This window comes from Mirounga leonina, unplaced genomic scaffold (assembly GCF_011800145.1).
Source record: "Mirounga leonina isolate KUSES-001 unplaced genomic scaffold, KU_Mleo_1.0 Mir_376, whole genome shotgun sequence".
NCBI classification, from domain to species: Eukaryota; Metazoa; Chordata; class Mammalia; order Carnivora; family Phocidae; genus Mirounga; species Mirounga leonina.
In genome coordinates, this window is record NW_023270718.1 from 2,119,341 (window position 1) to 2,134,965 (window position 15,625).

The following is a 15,625-nucleotide window of genomic DNA, read 5'->3' on the forward strand; positions in this document are numbered from 1 at the left end:
GTGGAGAGGGGCCCGGGCTTTCTACCAAGGACACTAGGGAGCCATGGCGAGGTTGTGAGCAAGGGGGAGGAAGGGACAGGTTTATGCTGCGAAGGGAGGGAAGGAGACAGGTCAGGAGAGTAGGGAGGAGGTCGGAGTGCGACAGAAGGTGGGGAGAGAAGGGGTGCATTTAAGGCTTATGAGGCAAGATGGGCAGGACAGGCATGGTCGCTGACGGGCAGATTTGGCTCAGACAGTCCCACTGGAGTGCTTGTGGTCTGTGTGGCCTCGGGGGTGGGGTAGGAGGGTGAAGCTGGGGTGAGTGATGCAATCTTCATTTGGGGACAGTGTCGTAAAGGACATCCTGACACCTGACAGGTCTTGTCTTTCTCTTCTAGCCTTCCTGTTTCAGTAATCTCTCTGGGAACGCTTGGGGACATGCCCTGGCCTCAGTTTCCCCTCTGTAAAACAGAGCACATTTCTTGATCTCTAACGGCCCTCAGGTTTGAAAAAGTGCCTCCTCCAGGTCCCTGGGGCTCTGTCTTCCACTCACTCCGCTTCACATTTCCTTCTGCGCTGCCCGTGCTGGAGGCCTGGGCGTATTGGGTCGAGTAGAGGTGATTGATGTGGCCAACACCCAGTACGTGTTGAGATGCTTCTGGACTTCGATTACCCACCCCACCGCCCCTCACCACCTCCATCCTGGGACCAAGTTCTCCAAAAGGCGGGTCCCTCAAGACTTCATGGGGATGCTATGAGCCAAGCCCCAGTCTGGAGGAGGAAAGAGCATGGGCAAAGACGTTAAGGTGGGAGTAGCGGGGTGTAAGGAGCAAGAGTGTATAGAGGAATAATGGGGAAGGAACCAGAAAGATGAGCCTTCAGCGAATGGTGCACATTTCAGTTTGATCTTGAATTGCAAATAATAGGAGCGCATTCTAGGAGATGTGGAGAGCTATGGCAAGTTCTTGAACAAAGAAAGGGAAGTTTAAGGGAGTGGTAAGAGCTATAGAGGGGTGAAGGGAGATCACACAGAAGGAGGTCAGTGACAAATAAAATGAGGTATATGTGATGAGATGCACGGTAGGTCTCAAACTGGAGGCCCGCGGGCCAAATTCAAGTCTCAGACATTTTGTTTGGCTTACGTTTCTCCCCCGTGTGGACCCTGTGTTTGAGATCTGAGTATGAGTGATTGGGAGCTGAGGTTGGGAAGGGGCCACACATCTCTGGGTCTCAGATTCCTCATAGAACCTTATCAGTTTTGGATTAGACCGTTCACTAACTTGGCCTCATTTTAGAGATGAGCTAAAACATGACTAGCGAGGGCAAGCCCCTCCGAGATCGCACAGCAGCCATTGCAAACGTCCCTCGTCCTCTTGCTCAGTAACTATCGCACAAAAGTTAGGGCCGCCGTTGGTTTTATTTGTTGCTTTGGGTGTAGAAAAAGCAGGAGCTCCGGACGTGTTGGAGCGCTCTCCATTAGCCAGAGCTCCTGGTGGTGGGCAGAGCTCTGGGAAAAGGAGAGGAAGGTGTGAGGAGGTTCTTCATTGGCCAGAACTCAGAGGCTGAAGCGCATTTGTTGGAACTCTGGTTGGAAATCGAATTCCGAGATGGGTGGATAGAGCCCCCAGGTGGCCGAACCCGTTACAGGTGGAACTGGGGGTGGGGGGGGGGGGGCAAGGGGTGGGCTCCTGACGGGCCGAGTCCTCCCTTTAGCTGGGGCTCCAGCAGTCGGCGGCGAGCGGGCTGGACGCCTATTTCTGGGCGGGGATCATGTCGTCGATGGACTGGCCCTTTTCCAGCTTCTTCTCCATCTCCACCATGAGCTTCACACCGTCCACCACCAGCTGCACCTGCTCTACTTCGGACGAGCCCAGCCGATCAGCGTTGGATACGTCGAACACTGAGCCCACAGCAGCTGTGTCCACACCACCTGAAGGAGCAGGAGCATAAGGAGGGAGCAGAGGTTCAGGAGCGGGGCCCAGGATGCTGCCCCCGTGCCAACGGAGACGGCCGCACGAACTGGTTGCCTACTGCGTAACAGGTTACATGCATTCAGAGTCTCCTAAATGTCTATTCACGGGCTCACGTCTCCGGCTAATTTAGATACCTCACCCCTCAACCATCCAACGTGAAAATAGAGCATAGTGGGGAAGAGTGAGTCCCGGAGCCAGGCTGCCTGGGGTTGAACCCTGACCATCCTCTCCTTTACAGATGGGAAGCCGAGGTCCCTAGGGGTCAGGGGACATACACAATGTATATCAGATAGCCATGACATCCTATCGATTCCTGTGAGATAAAGCGTGCTGACGCCCATTTGCAGAGGAAGAAACTGAGGCGCACAGCGGGGTAGCCCTTGTCCACCCCAGAGCTCGCGTGGAGGCTCCACCTCCCCTTCCGCAAAGGGCCCGCCCCCGACGCCGCGGTGCGCGGATGCGGAGATGCACCTGTGCCCCGCTTCTGCAGGCGCAGGCGGGTGAGGATCTCCTCGAACTTGGGGTGCTTGCTCAGGTGCGCCAGCTTGACATGCACGCCTCCACGCAGCCCGGTGCCCAGGTTGGACGGGCAGGTGAGCACGTAGCCCAGGTGCTCGTTCCACATGAAGGGGTGGCCGGCTTTCTTGAAGAGCTCCTCAATCTGAGGTAAGGGGACAGGACCTGGGGTCAGCGCCAGCGGGCGCCCCCAAATGCACCCGCAACCGGGACGGGGTTGGGAGGAAGACGGTGTGAGGACGTGGATTGGGGGGGGGGCGGATTCCGAGACGGCGGGGTTGGAAAACCGCGCGCGGGCTGAGCTTCTGAAGGGAGGGGCCGGAGCACCCAGGGGGAGCCTGACGCTGCGGGGGCTGGGCTGGAGGACGCTTGGGAGGCGGGCTCTTGGGGGCGGGGCTTGGGCAGAGGGTGGAGCCGGGTTCCCCGCGGGGCGGGGCCTTGGAAAGCGGGTGCGGCGTGCACGGGGAGTCCCAGGTCCGCCGCGAGGGGCAGGCTACCCACCTTCTGCAGCCCCACGCAGAAGCGGCGGAAAACCTCCTTCATGTTGCCCCCCTTCTCCATGGAGATGACTCGGAGGTGGTCCTCCTCGTTCACCCACACCAGGAAGCTCTTGTTGTCATTGTGCCTAGAGTGGGGCGCAGGAAGAGGCCAAGGCATCATCAGCTCTGCGTGGCAACCCCTTTCCCGGCCCCTCGACAACACACCCACCGCTAGGGGGCAGCGGGCCTGAGGAGGTCGAGGTGATGGCATGAGCTCCTCAAAATCGCAGAAGCTTTACCCCCGTAGACCCTCACGTCACAGGATCTGAGAAATCGCCAATCTTAAGATCAAGGGTTTTTAGGGTCTTCAGTCTTTGAACAGCATTAAATGACAGACCCTTAGACTCTCAGAATCTTTGAAGAACAGTAGCTGGGAATCAGACTTGATCAATCTTGGAAGTCCTACATCTGGTCTCAGGACCAACCTTGCCTTCACCTTGTGACGTCTCAGAAACAGAGTCTTAGAACCACAAAACATTTCCGATCTGGAAATGTCTGAGACCACGGAATCACAGAACCTGGAATTAGTGGCATCCGAGAACCTAAAAACACTCAAAATCTTGGAACCTTAGATTCATCCCATCTGTGTATCTTAGAACTCACGCTCTCCAAATCGTCTGAAACCTATTTCCAAAACCTTTGAAAATCCTTGACTATCACGATCGGGGATTCAAAGGTTCATAGAAACCTAACTAGCAACGATAAAAGATAAAACTAATAGCCAAGATGTCGGGCACTTACTATATCCCAGGCACCGTTCTCAATTACTGTGCTCTCCCTTTTACAGATGGGGAAACCAGGGCAGAGAAACGTTAAACAATGTGCCCAAGGTCACACGGGGGGCGGAAGGCAAGGTCATTTTTCAGGGGCACCCGGAAACATCGTTTTTATGGTGTTGGCTTTGGTAGAGGGATGGGGAGGGTAATGGAAGGCGGGGAGAAGGGGGACTGGCAGGGGCTGGGGGAGGGGACCTCACCAGATGCCCCGGGCGTCGGGCCAGTCGCGGGCCATGCCTGAGGCCAGCAGCAGCGGGGACACGGGCTTGTCGAACAGGAAGTGATCGTCGATGAGCTGCTGCTGTTCCTGTTCCGTCATGCTCTTCAGAGGGTAGTACTTCCCCTTGAACTCGCCGGTCAGGCTGTTGAGGGCTGAGGGGTCACACAAGGGAGCAGTCAGCAGCCTGCCCCACCGCACCCTGGGCGCGGCGTCCTGGGGACCCCCAAACTGCCGCCCCTAAAGAGCCTGGGGCTTGGTCCTGTGGGAGTGCTAATGGTGCCTGAACACTAGGGCGAAACCCAAATTCGCGCCCTCTCCCCAAAGCAGGCTCCTCCTCTGCCTGAACAGCCAGGCCATGTGCGCAGCCAGGAGGCACAGACTCTCCCGCTCCGGGACCTTCACGCCCCAGCCCCCTGTGAGCCACAGTGTGCTGGAGCCCCTCCGGCGGGCCAACAAGACAGACAGCCAACATGTTAGGAATTTGGGGAGCCATCAGTAAAAATTATTATAAAATAGCATATATAGGATTTGTATATATTCATAGAATAAATGTATATTATGTATATATTTGTATATGTGCATAATATCTATAATAGGTATGTATGTATGTCTATGCATGTTATACATTTTAATATAGTGTACTATATAATGTTATATGTATACTGTATTATATGGTTGTTTGTTTTTTTAAGATTTTATTTATTTATTTGACGGAGAGAGACACCGCGAGAGAGGGAGCACAAGCAGGGGGAGTGGGAGAGGGAGAAGCAGGCTCCCCACTGAGCACGGAGCCCGATGCGGGGCTCGATCCCAGGACCCTGGGATCACGACCTGAGCCGAAGGCACTGTGTTATACTGTATTATATTGTTAAAAATAATTTATCTAGGGCTCCTGGGTGGCTCAGTTGGTTAAGCGACTGCCTTTGACTCAGGTCATAATCCTGGAGTCCCAGGATCGAGTCCCGCATCGGGCTCCCTGCTCCGCGGGGAGTCTGCTTCTCCCTCTGACCCTCCCCCTCTCATGCTCTCTCTTTATCTCATTCTCTGTCTCAAATAAATAAATAAAACCTTGGGGCACCTGGGTGGCTCAGATGGTTAAGCGCCTGCCTTCAGCTCAGGTCATGATTCCGGGGTCCTGGGATGGAGCCCCACATTAGGCTCCTGGCTCAGCGGGGAACCTGCTTCTCCCTCTCCCTCTGCCTCTCTCCCTGTTCATGCTCTCTCTCTCTCTTTCTCTCTCTATCTCTGTGTCTCAGATGAATAAATAAATAAATAAAACCTTAAAAAAAAATAATTTATCTAGGGGCCCCTGGCTGCCTCAGTCAGTAGAACATGTGACTCTTGATGTCAGGGTCATGAGTTTAAGCCCCATGTTGGGTGTGGAGCCTAGTCAAAAAATAATAATAATAATTTATGTAAACTTCCAATTAAATAAATTATATTTAAAACACAGGTAATAAGGGGCACCTGGGTGGCTCTGTCAGTTAAGCATCTGACTCTTAGTTTCAGCTCAGGTTATGATCTCAGGGTTGTGAGACTGGGCCCCACGTCAGGCTCTGCGCTGGGTGTGGACCCTGCTTAAGATTCTCTCTCTCCCTCTGCCCTTCCTCACTCTCTCACGAAAAAAAATTAAAAAATAAAAAAATGAAGTAAAAAAAAAAAAAACCCACAGGTAGTAAATATTCAAAATGATCACTTCCTAATTATTTTACTACATCTTTATTATCTATGTTCTTGAAGCTTTTTCATCCCTATCTGATGATGGGAATACTATGTAACGATGTGTTACTGTGCATCTTTTCCCATCTCTCAATGACACCATGTTCATAGCTTCAAAATAGTCATGGTAGGAGAATTTACACCATGGAAACTGGCAGTTGCTGCAAATTGGGGCTTTTTTTTTTGAGAGCTGGTTGTTAAACATTTACTAGAACAACATGCTTGGGAGCCTTGATGAGTCTACCTCCCAAACATACCCGCTTTTTCTCTACATCCCACTGCCTATCCTTCACCCCGGAGCCTGGACCACTGTGGTTGCCCCCTTACGGTCCCTCTGTTCCTACTTCTGCCCACAGTCTGTTCACTCCCACTCAATGGCCAGAGAACTCCATGTAAGTCCTGTGGACTTACTCTGCTCGCCATCTTCCCAAGGCTTCCATCTCCCTCAGAGTCAAAGCCAGAGCCCTCCGGACGGCCCACAGGGCTCTGCACAACCTGGCCACCCATATTCCTCTGACCACATCTCCTCCCCTGGTCCACTCAGCTCCAGCCACACTGGTCTCCTTGCTGTTCCTCCAACACACTTTCCCACCTCAGGGCCTTTGCACTTGCCACTCCACCTGCCTGGAATTCTTCAGGCTCCTTCTTGTCAACGGGGTCTCAACCCCTCCTTTCTAAGAGAGCTCCCCCCAGTCATGCCGTGATGCACCCTTATTTCTTGGCTACATGGCATGTTGGAATTAATCATTCTTTTGTTGGTTTCTGTGTTTCCTCTTATCTCCCCACCAGGCTGACAGCTCTGTGAGAGCAGTGACCTTGTCCATCTTATTCATCATGGGAGCCCCAGCTCCCTACTCAGGACCATAACAATAGTCAATGTTTGCTGCCTGGCTGGCTGCCTGGCCGGCCGGCTGGCTGACTAGATGGATGGATGGATGGATGGATGGATGGATGGATGGAGATCAGGACCCTGGTACAGTTGAGGGTCTGCAAGGATCTGCTCAGGGTGCCTTGGCAGCGCCCCCTGACTCCCACCGGGCACCAAGCACCCTTGCTTTATTTACCGAGCTCTTTCCATGAAGGAGCTGAGCCAGAGCTGCGTGGCCCCAAGGGTGGGCATTCTCACCTTCCACGGAGAGTTTCTCCACTGCCCGGCGCTCACCCCGGGAACAGTGGGGGGGCAGTGTGTAGCCCTTGATGCTGCGGCCCGTGCGGACACGGCTGCTGAGCACATAGTTGGGGTCCAGGTCGTCTCCACCCTGGAGGGCAGGAATAGGGGGTCAGGGCTGGGCATGCTTCCGGTTCTGACTCTCTACCACTTCCTTTGGTTCCTCTTTGTCCACTGGCTTCTTCCCACCGCCACCCTGGCTCTGCCTCTTCCTTCTCTGTCTCTCCCTCCATCTTTCTCCCAGCCACTCATCTGTCTCTCTTTTTTTTTCGTCCATATATCTCTTTCCCCATCTTTGTCCCCGCTTCCTGTTTCATCTCCCTCCCTGTCCCTCCTCCCATCTGACTCCCCGCTCTGTCCTCGGTCTCCCTGTCTTCTGTGCCTCTCTGTGCCTCTTTCCCTCTGTCTCTGTGTCTCTCTGAATGCTCCTTCCCACCTCCGCCCTCCCTCTCTCCCCTGTCCCTCCCCTGGCCTGGGGGCAGCTGACCTTGAGGTTCTCATGGTTGAGGTCCGTCTTGTGCTTGTCGGTGGGTTTGTAACCCCCGTGCCGGTCCTGGATGATGGGGTCAAAGAGATCCTTGAACACCTGGTAGGACTCCTCATCACCAGCCACACAGCCCACGGTCATGATGAAGGGGTGACCTGGGGGTTCGGGGTGAGGTCAGAGGTGCTTGTCCCCAGCAGGGAAGGCCCGGGCTCCTGGGTCCAGTGTAGATTATATGTGCGCACATACATACGTGTGTGTGTGTGTGTGTGTGCGTGGGCAGGGGTCATTCAAGACCTCAGGGTCAGAACTGCGGAGGCTGGGGGTTGGTGGGGATGGAGAGGGAAGCCTGGGAGAGATCGAGATGGCATCTGGGCTGAGGGAAAGGCGCTGGGGGCAGGGCAAAGGAGAAGGAGTCTCGGGAGACCAGTTACAAGGTACTAAAAATATTACCACTTCAGAATCCCCAAATCACAGACTCTTCCTTCACCAAAAAGTTTTCAGAAACGTATTAGACTATCGGCTCCCACAGATAATAAGAGACTTGAAAGACCTTCGTATTCCCAAATGGGGAACCAGAGGCCCAGAGTGAGGGGGGCCCCTCCTCAATCACACAATGAGTTGGAGGCTAGGATCCGCTCTCGGGGCTCTGGTGTCCTTGGAGAAAGAACATCCCCCGCCAGACCCCGAGTGCACACTTTGTCCCAGAGGCTGCCCCAAGCGCTGTGTGTGCGCTGCCTCCTTTGTTTTCACCACATGGGTGCCCATTTTTCAGATGTGGAACCTGAGGCCCTGGGGTGATGGAACGATTTCCCCACATTTTACTTGTGTGCATTTGTGAGTGGTTTGCCACGCGCCGGGTCCTGTCCCAAGCCCTTCACACATGTAGCCTCATTTTTTTCTCACAACAGTCCCTTGGGTATGGCCCCCATCTTCCAGATGGGAAAACTGAGGCCCGGAGAGGTGGGATCGAGGCGTGGCAGGCAGCTTCCAGAGCCCCCCCCCTGCCCTGAGACCCTGTCCATGCTCCACCAAGGAGGCTTACCTGGGTTGTCCACACCTGTCTGGATGACATCGTCCAGGGTGAAGCCAGATGGAGTCTCCTTGTCCCGAAGCTTCTTGTAGAGCTCAAGGGTCAGCACCTTGGCCATGTGGTTGTTGTGCTTGCTGAGGTCAGGATACTCCTCCTCAGGCTTGTAGTTCAGCTTGAACTTGTTGTGGGTGTTACCGAATGGCATGGTGGCGGTGTGCGGGGCCTGCTGGGCAGGGAGTGGGGGTGGGGCAGATTATCTCACATCCAGCAGAGGCCAGCAAGGGAACAGAGCAAGGCTTTGGGGTCAGACAGGCCTGACTCATGTGCTGTGTGACTTGGAACAAGAAGGGTCCGGTCTCTGAGACCCTGTGTCTTGACAGGAGGCCATCAGGACTCTGGTTAAGATCCCAGCTCTGCCACACCCTGACAGGTGACCCCAGACTAGTAACCTTGCTAGGGACTGTTTCTCCAGCTGGAAGATGAAGGGGGGAGCCTTTGGAACAGGGCAGTAATATTGGCATGGATAAGAGTGTAGGTTCTGGGCGCCTGGGTGGCTCAGTCATTAAGCGTCTGCCTTCAGCTCAGGTCATGATCCCAGGGTCCTGGGATCGAGCCCCGCATCGGGCTCCCTGCTCCGCGGGAAGCCTGCTTCTCCCTCTCCCACTCCCCCTGCTTGTGTTCCCTCTCTATGATAACTAAAAATCTTTAAAAAAAAAAAAAAAAAAAAAAGAGTGTAGGTTCTGGAATCAGCCTGGGTTTAAATTCCAGCTCCATCTGTACAATAGCTGTGTGACCTTGGGCACCTGGCTTAACCTCTCTGTGCCTCAGATTACTCATGTGTACAATGAGGGTCATAATAGCCCTCATCTCAGGGAGCTTAAAGGAGTTCCTGTACGTTAGGCACTTGGAATAGTCCTGGCACACAATAAGCATTATTTTGCTTAGCTATTATTGTAATTACCGTTGCTATTATTTTAAAGGGCTGTGTGAGGAGCAGGGGAGAAGGTGGAGGGTATTGCTGAGAACGAGTATCTGAGCAGAGAAGGGACATTCTCTCCACGAAGGTTCTTGGGTGCTCAGTCAAGGGATGAGGAGCAGGGCAGAAGGGAAGCCTGGGTGGCTGTCCTCTCTGTTTGCTGACAACTCTCTGGCAGGGCTCAGTTGAGAAGAAAAGCCCAGCCAGTCATCAGAGCTGAGTTCCAATCCCGCCTGTGCCATTCCCCTGCTCTGTGGCCCCAAGCCAGGTGCTCAGCCTCTCTGAGCCTCTGTCACCTGGAAACTGAGCCTGGCCCAGGGGTTTGCCAAGAGGATTCTTCTGGCTGAGGCGCGTGGCCGGCTGGGCACACGTCCTCACGCAGAGTCGGGGCCTGCTATCTGGAGGCTATTATTACTTTTACTCATAAGACCCAGGAAGGAAGAGGGACGCTTCAGTGGTGGTGGTGGTGGTGGTAGTAGGAGCAGGAGCTCACTGGCCGCTCCAGGAACAGGAAGCAGGTAGAATGGTGGGAAGGAAATTGGGACCAGGGTGAGCTGAAGGCTGAAGCATCAGGCCAGGGGCGATGGGATTCATGAAAGATCGTTGGAGCTACTATCCAGGGTTGGGGATTATTTATAGAGTCTGGCCGACTCCTCCTCCCCTCCCCAGCTGCTGCCCCCCCACACCCCCCACATTCCTGGGGCTCCATTTGCAGCAAGTCAGCAGGCTGGAGACAGGTGGGCCAGGGTGGCCAGGAGGACACGCATCCAGGCTTCGGGGGTTCAAGGGCTTCCAGCCCAGAAACCCCCCTTCAGGGTGCCCCACCCCCACCCTGCAAGGGACACTTTTAGCAGAGGGGGCTGAGGCAAGGTGGGGGAGCCCCAGAGGCACCCACACACACACACATCACCAATAACCCCCCAGATCACACCATGGATAGTCACACACATGCCTCCAAGCCCAGGGACGCACGCAGGACACAGGCACCCAAGCAGGTGCCACAGAAAGTCAGACACAAGGTCACACCGTTGTGTGGGACACAACCGGGGACCCACAGAATTGCACATGCAATGACCCCGCAAATGCAATGACCCCACAGACAGAGGACAGACAGACACCACCCACGGCTCTGGGCGCCCAGGGCTGGGGACAAACCATCATGAACATGGACCCAGCCTGTAGCCCCTTGGCAGCTGCCAAGGCTCCTTTTGTCTCCAAGATCCCTCCCCATGAGGCTGTTGCACAGACCCTGTGCGAGGTGGCGGGAGGGGGGTCTCACAGGTGGCGGGGACTCCCAGACGCGGGGCCAACCTTCCCACACACTGACCCCCCTGCGTGCAGGAGGATATGGGGCAGACTCCCGAGACCGGATGCGCTGCGGGCACCATGGGGGCCCCCAGTCTGGACCCCACCCTGACCCCCACCCCAGCAGTACCTGGCTGGGCTGTGCGGAAAGGGGCTGTCTCTATCCCGGAGGCGACACTGACCCAAAGGAAGGGCCCGCAGCCCCGGCCTTATATAGGGGGGCCGGGCTGTGTTACTGGCTGGGAGGGGCTGCCCCCAGGGAAGGGAGCTGGAGGGCAGCTGAGCCTCTCACCTCGCTGCCTGGGCACCGTGCCCACCCTGAACCCAGGCATGCCTCGCGCCCAACCCCATGGCCTTGTATGGGCTGCCCCAGGGGCTGAGCCCAGCCTCCCTCCCCCGTCCAGCTGATTCCCCCACCGAGTGCTGAGTCGGGCTGGCAGGGACAGCTGGCGCCCCGCCCAGGACACGAGACCCTGGCAGGGGACGTCCCAGGCACGTAGAAGCCACGCCACTAGGCCACCGGCCCCTCGGGTGGCCAGGCCTCTCCTCAGCCCCCAGTAGCCTTGACCTGGATAAACATCGGGTCCTGAGCCCCGCCCCTGGGGAAACCTTGGCAATAGTCCCAAGAGGCAATAGTCCCAAGAGGGCCAAGTCTCTGGGATCCCAGAGACTCGCCCCTCGTCACCCAACTGTGGGGAGCGCTTGGCCAAAGCCCAGGACTGAGCGCAGAACAGCCTGACCCCAGAAGCCCGCGCTTGGACGCACTTTCCTGCTTGGGAGTGAGTGGGAGGGAAACGGAGGGTCGCGGGAGCCGAGAAGATTCAAACCCAAGGCCGGCGCTGGAGGCGGCCGGCGCCCTCCCCACTCCAGGCCGCCCCGGGCAGACGCTGGGAGATTTCCCCGGCGGAGGGGACGGGGAGGGACTCATCCTGGAAGGGAGCTTATTTTTAGAGGGCGCTTCGCTGTCGCCTTTTCGAAGACCTAGACCCGAGGTGCTGGGGCTGGGGGGGGGGGGGGGGGGGGGGCGGGGACGGGGGTGGGGGGGCGGGGTGGCCACGTGTCCGGGTTAATTATAACCAGGCGTGTCGGGTGTCTCCGGCTTCGCCTCCTTACAAGGGCAGCCGGCGTCCCGGGAGGCCGCCCGCAGGGGAAGGGGGCTGGGCGGCCGCTCCGATCAGGGCAGAGCGCCCGCCCGACTCGCGCACCCCCAGATCCCGGCGCAGCAGGAGCTCTCCACGGGGACCGGGACCTCAAGGGCTGAGGAGGGCACTCCGTGCGCGCGGCGACGGCTAGACGAAGCCGTTTCCTCTGCCTGGGAGGCGCCGAGATTGCAGCGCAAGCCGGGCGAGGCCAGGCAGCAGGAGGAGCCCGGGGAGCGCCCAGGATTACAACCAAGAGGAGACAGGCCTTTTCCCTCCGGGGTTCCTCCCTCCCCCCGGGTCTCCCCCATTTCCCCATTTCTTCCCAGGCAGGAGGGGTCTGATCTAGGGAAAGGGGGCCCTCCCTGCCTTTCCCCGGATTCCTGGTGGGGAAGAGGTGCTTAGAAAATTTCTCCTTGGGGCCCAGCCCCTGATCTCTCCACCCACTGTCCCTTCCCACCAAGGTCAGAGTGGCAAAGTTCTCCTTTGTGGCTAGGGAAACTGAGGCTCAGAGAACTAAAAGGAATGGGACTGGAAGAGAGAGGCATGTATCATTTCAACATGTTTTTTTTTTTTTTTAAGATTTTTTTTTTAATTTATTTATTTGAGAGAGAGAGAGACAGCGAGAGAGGGAACACAAGCAGGGGGAGTGGGAAAAAGAGAAGCAAGCTTCCCGCCGAGCAGGGAGCCCAATGCGGGGCTCCATCCCAGGATCCTGAGATCATGACCTGAGCCAAAGGCAGTCGCTTAACCAACTGAGCCACCCAGGCGCCCCAACATTTCTTTATTTTTTTAAAAAAGATTTTATTTATTTATTTGCGAGAGAGCGAGAGAGCACAAGCAGTGGGAGGGGCAGGGGGAGGAGAGGGAGAAGCAGGCTCCTCACTGGGCAGGGAACCCGACTCAGGGCTCCATCCCAGGACGGGGGAATCATGACCTGAGCCAAGGGCAGAGGCTTAACTGATTGAGCCACCCAGGCACCCCAACAATTCTTTATTAAGCACTTATGGGGGACACAGCAAAAAAACAAAACTGTTGGTCTCATGGAGGTAACATGGTAGTGAGCACAAACACGTAAATATACGCTGTCGTGGTGGGGTCGACAGGGCTTTGACAGAAAATCCAAGAGGGTAAGGGGTCAGAGTGGTGGCACAGCAAGGGAGGGCGGGTCAGGCTTCTCAGGGGAAGTGAAATCTGAGTGGAGACCTGAGGGAGAGGTGAGAGCCAGCCATGTGAGGATCTGGAAGGGAAATAGCAGGTGCAAAGCCCTGAGGTGGGAGTGGCTTGGCAAATCTGAGAGACAGGGAAGAAGCTGGAAGGCTGGAGCAGATGGGGCAGAGTGGAGAGTGGGAGGAAGAAGATGAGGGATAGGAGCTGACCTGTAGGACCCTAGGGACCATGAAGGAGTTTCCATCCCACTGCAAATGGATGGGAGCCCCTGAGGGCTGCGAGCAGGGGAGAGACAGGATCCAACCCAGCCCACTCCCCTGGAGCCCTCGTAACCACTCATGGGGACATTTGACATTCCTTTTGGCCATAGAGCATAGGAAGCACTTTCTGTGTTTGGGGGTTTCCCACCCTATGACAGCCTCCTTTACAGAAGCCAAAAAGGTGAGAAACTCAGTTTCCCAGAATCCTTTGCAGCAATATTCCAGTCATGTGACTTGGGCTGAGGGGCCCAAACACTCCAGCAGGACCTTGCATCATGAGCTCTACTCCTTTATCTTTGAGTCTCACAGAAACAGTTGGCCTGGGGGGGAGCCAAGACCCCCATGGTGTATCTTCATCCCAACCCCCAACCCTCCAAAGCCATCAGTCTCCAAGACCTGTCCATCCCTCCTCCTACCCTAGCTCAAGAGCTCCTCCACATTCCCTTCTGCCCTAGCCTCCTCCCTGGTCTGCCTCAGTCTGTCCCCTCCTACCTACTCCCTACCTCTGACCACTCCTGCTAGAACCTGCCATGGCTCCCCAGTGCCCTCAGGATAAATGAGTATTTGTTGACTAAGGAAATAATAGTAGCCTTATCAGTCAATTGGAAACCACTCTACCCAGCTTATGCAAAAGGGCCTTACTACCAGATATTAGGTGCTTCCAAAATCATTGAAAGGTGGCACGCTCTGGGCTAGGCCACCAGGAACATCTCTCGCCCCCCAGAACCATGCTCCCTTTGGACAATTGGACATGCCAGAAAGAGGTTAGCATGGATGTTGAGGGGCCACTCCACAGTCCCCACCCTAATTGTTAAGTATTATGGAGCACTCCCATATGTCAAGTACGATGCTAAGTGCTTTACATATATTAACTCATTGAACACTGCCAACAATAAAGCTCAGAAAGGTAAAATGACTTGCCTAAGGTCACGCAGTGGGGGAGGGATGAGCTGGGAATCAAACTGGCACAGGGCTGCCAAGAGGGGGTTCAGGCTTTGGTGAAGACAATTTACAGGCCTCTCAGCAAAGTCATACTGTCATCCCAGAGTCCCTTTCCAGGTGGGTCTTCAGGCCCTGATAATTTGTACCTACTTCCCTACGCGCCCTTCATCTCCTCGGCCGCCTGGCTTCAGGGCCCAAGCACTTTATGTGTTGTTGTTGTTGTTGTTGTTTTAAAGATTTTATTTATTTATTCATGAGAGACAGAGAGAGAGGCAGAGGGAGAAGCAGGCTCCCAAGGAGCAGGGAGCCCGATGCGGGACTCGATCCCAGGACGCTGGGATCATGACCTGAGCCGAAGGCAGACGCTTAACCATCTGAGCCACCCAGGCACCCCACTTTATGTGTATTTAACAGTTTAGTTCCCCGGCAGTCCTATGAGGTGGGTACTGCAAATTTTACACATCAGAAAAGTGAAGCCCAGAGAGATCAAGTCACTTGCCCAAAGTCACCCAGCTGGGAAATAACAGAATCAGATGGAACCACATAGTTAGTCCCTGAGTTTGTATTCCTTATCCCTCCCTGATCCCACCTCTTCATGCTGAAGCCCCATTTTACAGAAGATGGATGCTGAGGCTCAAAAAGGCAAGGAGTTGCCCAAGGCGACAACCAGTATTCTAGAATTTCAGAGTCTGTACTCTTTTCCTTTCACCCCCAAGCCCTGGTGTGTTATAGAGCAACCCTGCTCCCAAACCCTCCCTTTTATCCACCGCCTCCCCTGTCCCTGACCCTCCCCTAGGGATGAGGCTGCCCCCTCCAGGAGAGACTCTGGGAGGCAGCGCTCCACCCCCATGGCCCATCACCCCAGAATGCTCTCCTCCCCCAACCCCAAAATTCCTCTCCCAATCCTGGCAGCCCATGGTACCAACTGGTTCAGGGAAGACAAGTTATAAATCAAAGCCAGCCCCAGAACTGGAGAACCAGAGAGCCAGAGAGTTAAGGACCTGTCCACTCCTTCTTTTTCCCCGAGAGCAAGCCCATTGCAGCCCTGTAATTAACTGGATGTCAGGCCCCCAGTGGTGGCCGTGGTGGTGGGAAGACAGGCAAATAAGATGGTCTTTCATGACTCCCCTCCAGCCCCACTCCAGGCCCTCCATATCGATCTTTCTCAACATAGCTATACATTTTCCTCTAGGTGTTGCTTTAGCTGCATCTTAATCTCTTAATGTTAGTTTTTGGTTTCAATGTTAGTTTTTGCATTCAATTATTTCAAATTTATCCTTTATTTTGAAAATGTTATATTTGGAATGTGTGGATGGTCACATTTCTTAACATTTTAGTCTCTTGGGGGCACCTAGGTAGCTCAGTCAGTTAAGCATCAGATTCTTGGTTTTGGCTCAGCTCATGATCTCAGGGTTGTGAGATCGAG

General features: G+C 55.2%; 1 protein-coding gene across 2 annotated transcripts; it reads right to left on the bottom strand.

Moving 5' to 3' along the window:
- Nucleotides 1–1,377: 1,377 nt before the first annotated feature.
- Nucleotides 1,378–10,923, bottom strand: CKM (creatine kinase, M-type). 2 transcript variants are annotated; one of them, XM_034986755.1, is made up of 8 exons: nt 10,819–10,923; nt 8,420–8,633; nt 7,378–7,532; nt 6,849–6,981; nt 3,984–4,155; nt 2,970–3,093; nt 2,424–2,613; nt 1,378–1,909 (listed from the first exon to the last, which is right to left on the bottom strand). In XM_034986755.1, exons 2-8 carry the CDS (start codon nt 8,610–8,612, stop codon nt 1,731–1,733), a joined length of 1,146 nt encoding a protein of 381 aa, XP_034842646.1. In that variant the 5' UTR covers nt 8,613–8,633; nt 10,819–10,923; the 3' UTR covers nt 1,378–1,730. The 2 variants fall into 2 exon arrangements, with proteins under 2 accessions (XP_034842646.1, XP_034842647.1); XM_034986756.1 differs by having other exon boundaries at nt 8,420–8,630; nt 10,819–10,867.
- Nucleotides 10,924–15,625: the final 4,702 nt, after the last annotated feature.

Excerpts from the sequence above, each read along its gene's own strand:
- CKM (XM_034986755.1), bottom strand. The coding sequence starts at position 8,612 with ATGCCATTCGGTAACACCCACAACAAGTTCAAGCTGAACTACAAGCCT. Across the intron at positions 2,614-2,969 it reads TCTGCGTGGGGCTGCAGAAG|ATTGAGGAGCTCTTCAAGAA; the intron begins GTGGGTAGCCTG and ends CCCTTACCTCAG. Across the intron at positions 1,910-2,423 it reads CCTGCAGAAGCGGGGCACAG|GTGGTGTGGACACAGCTGCT; the intron begins GTGCATCTCCGC and ends CTGCTCCTTCAG.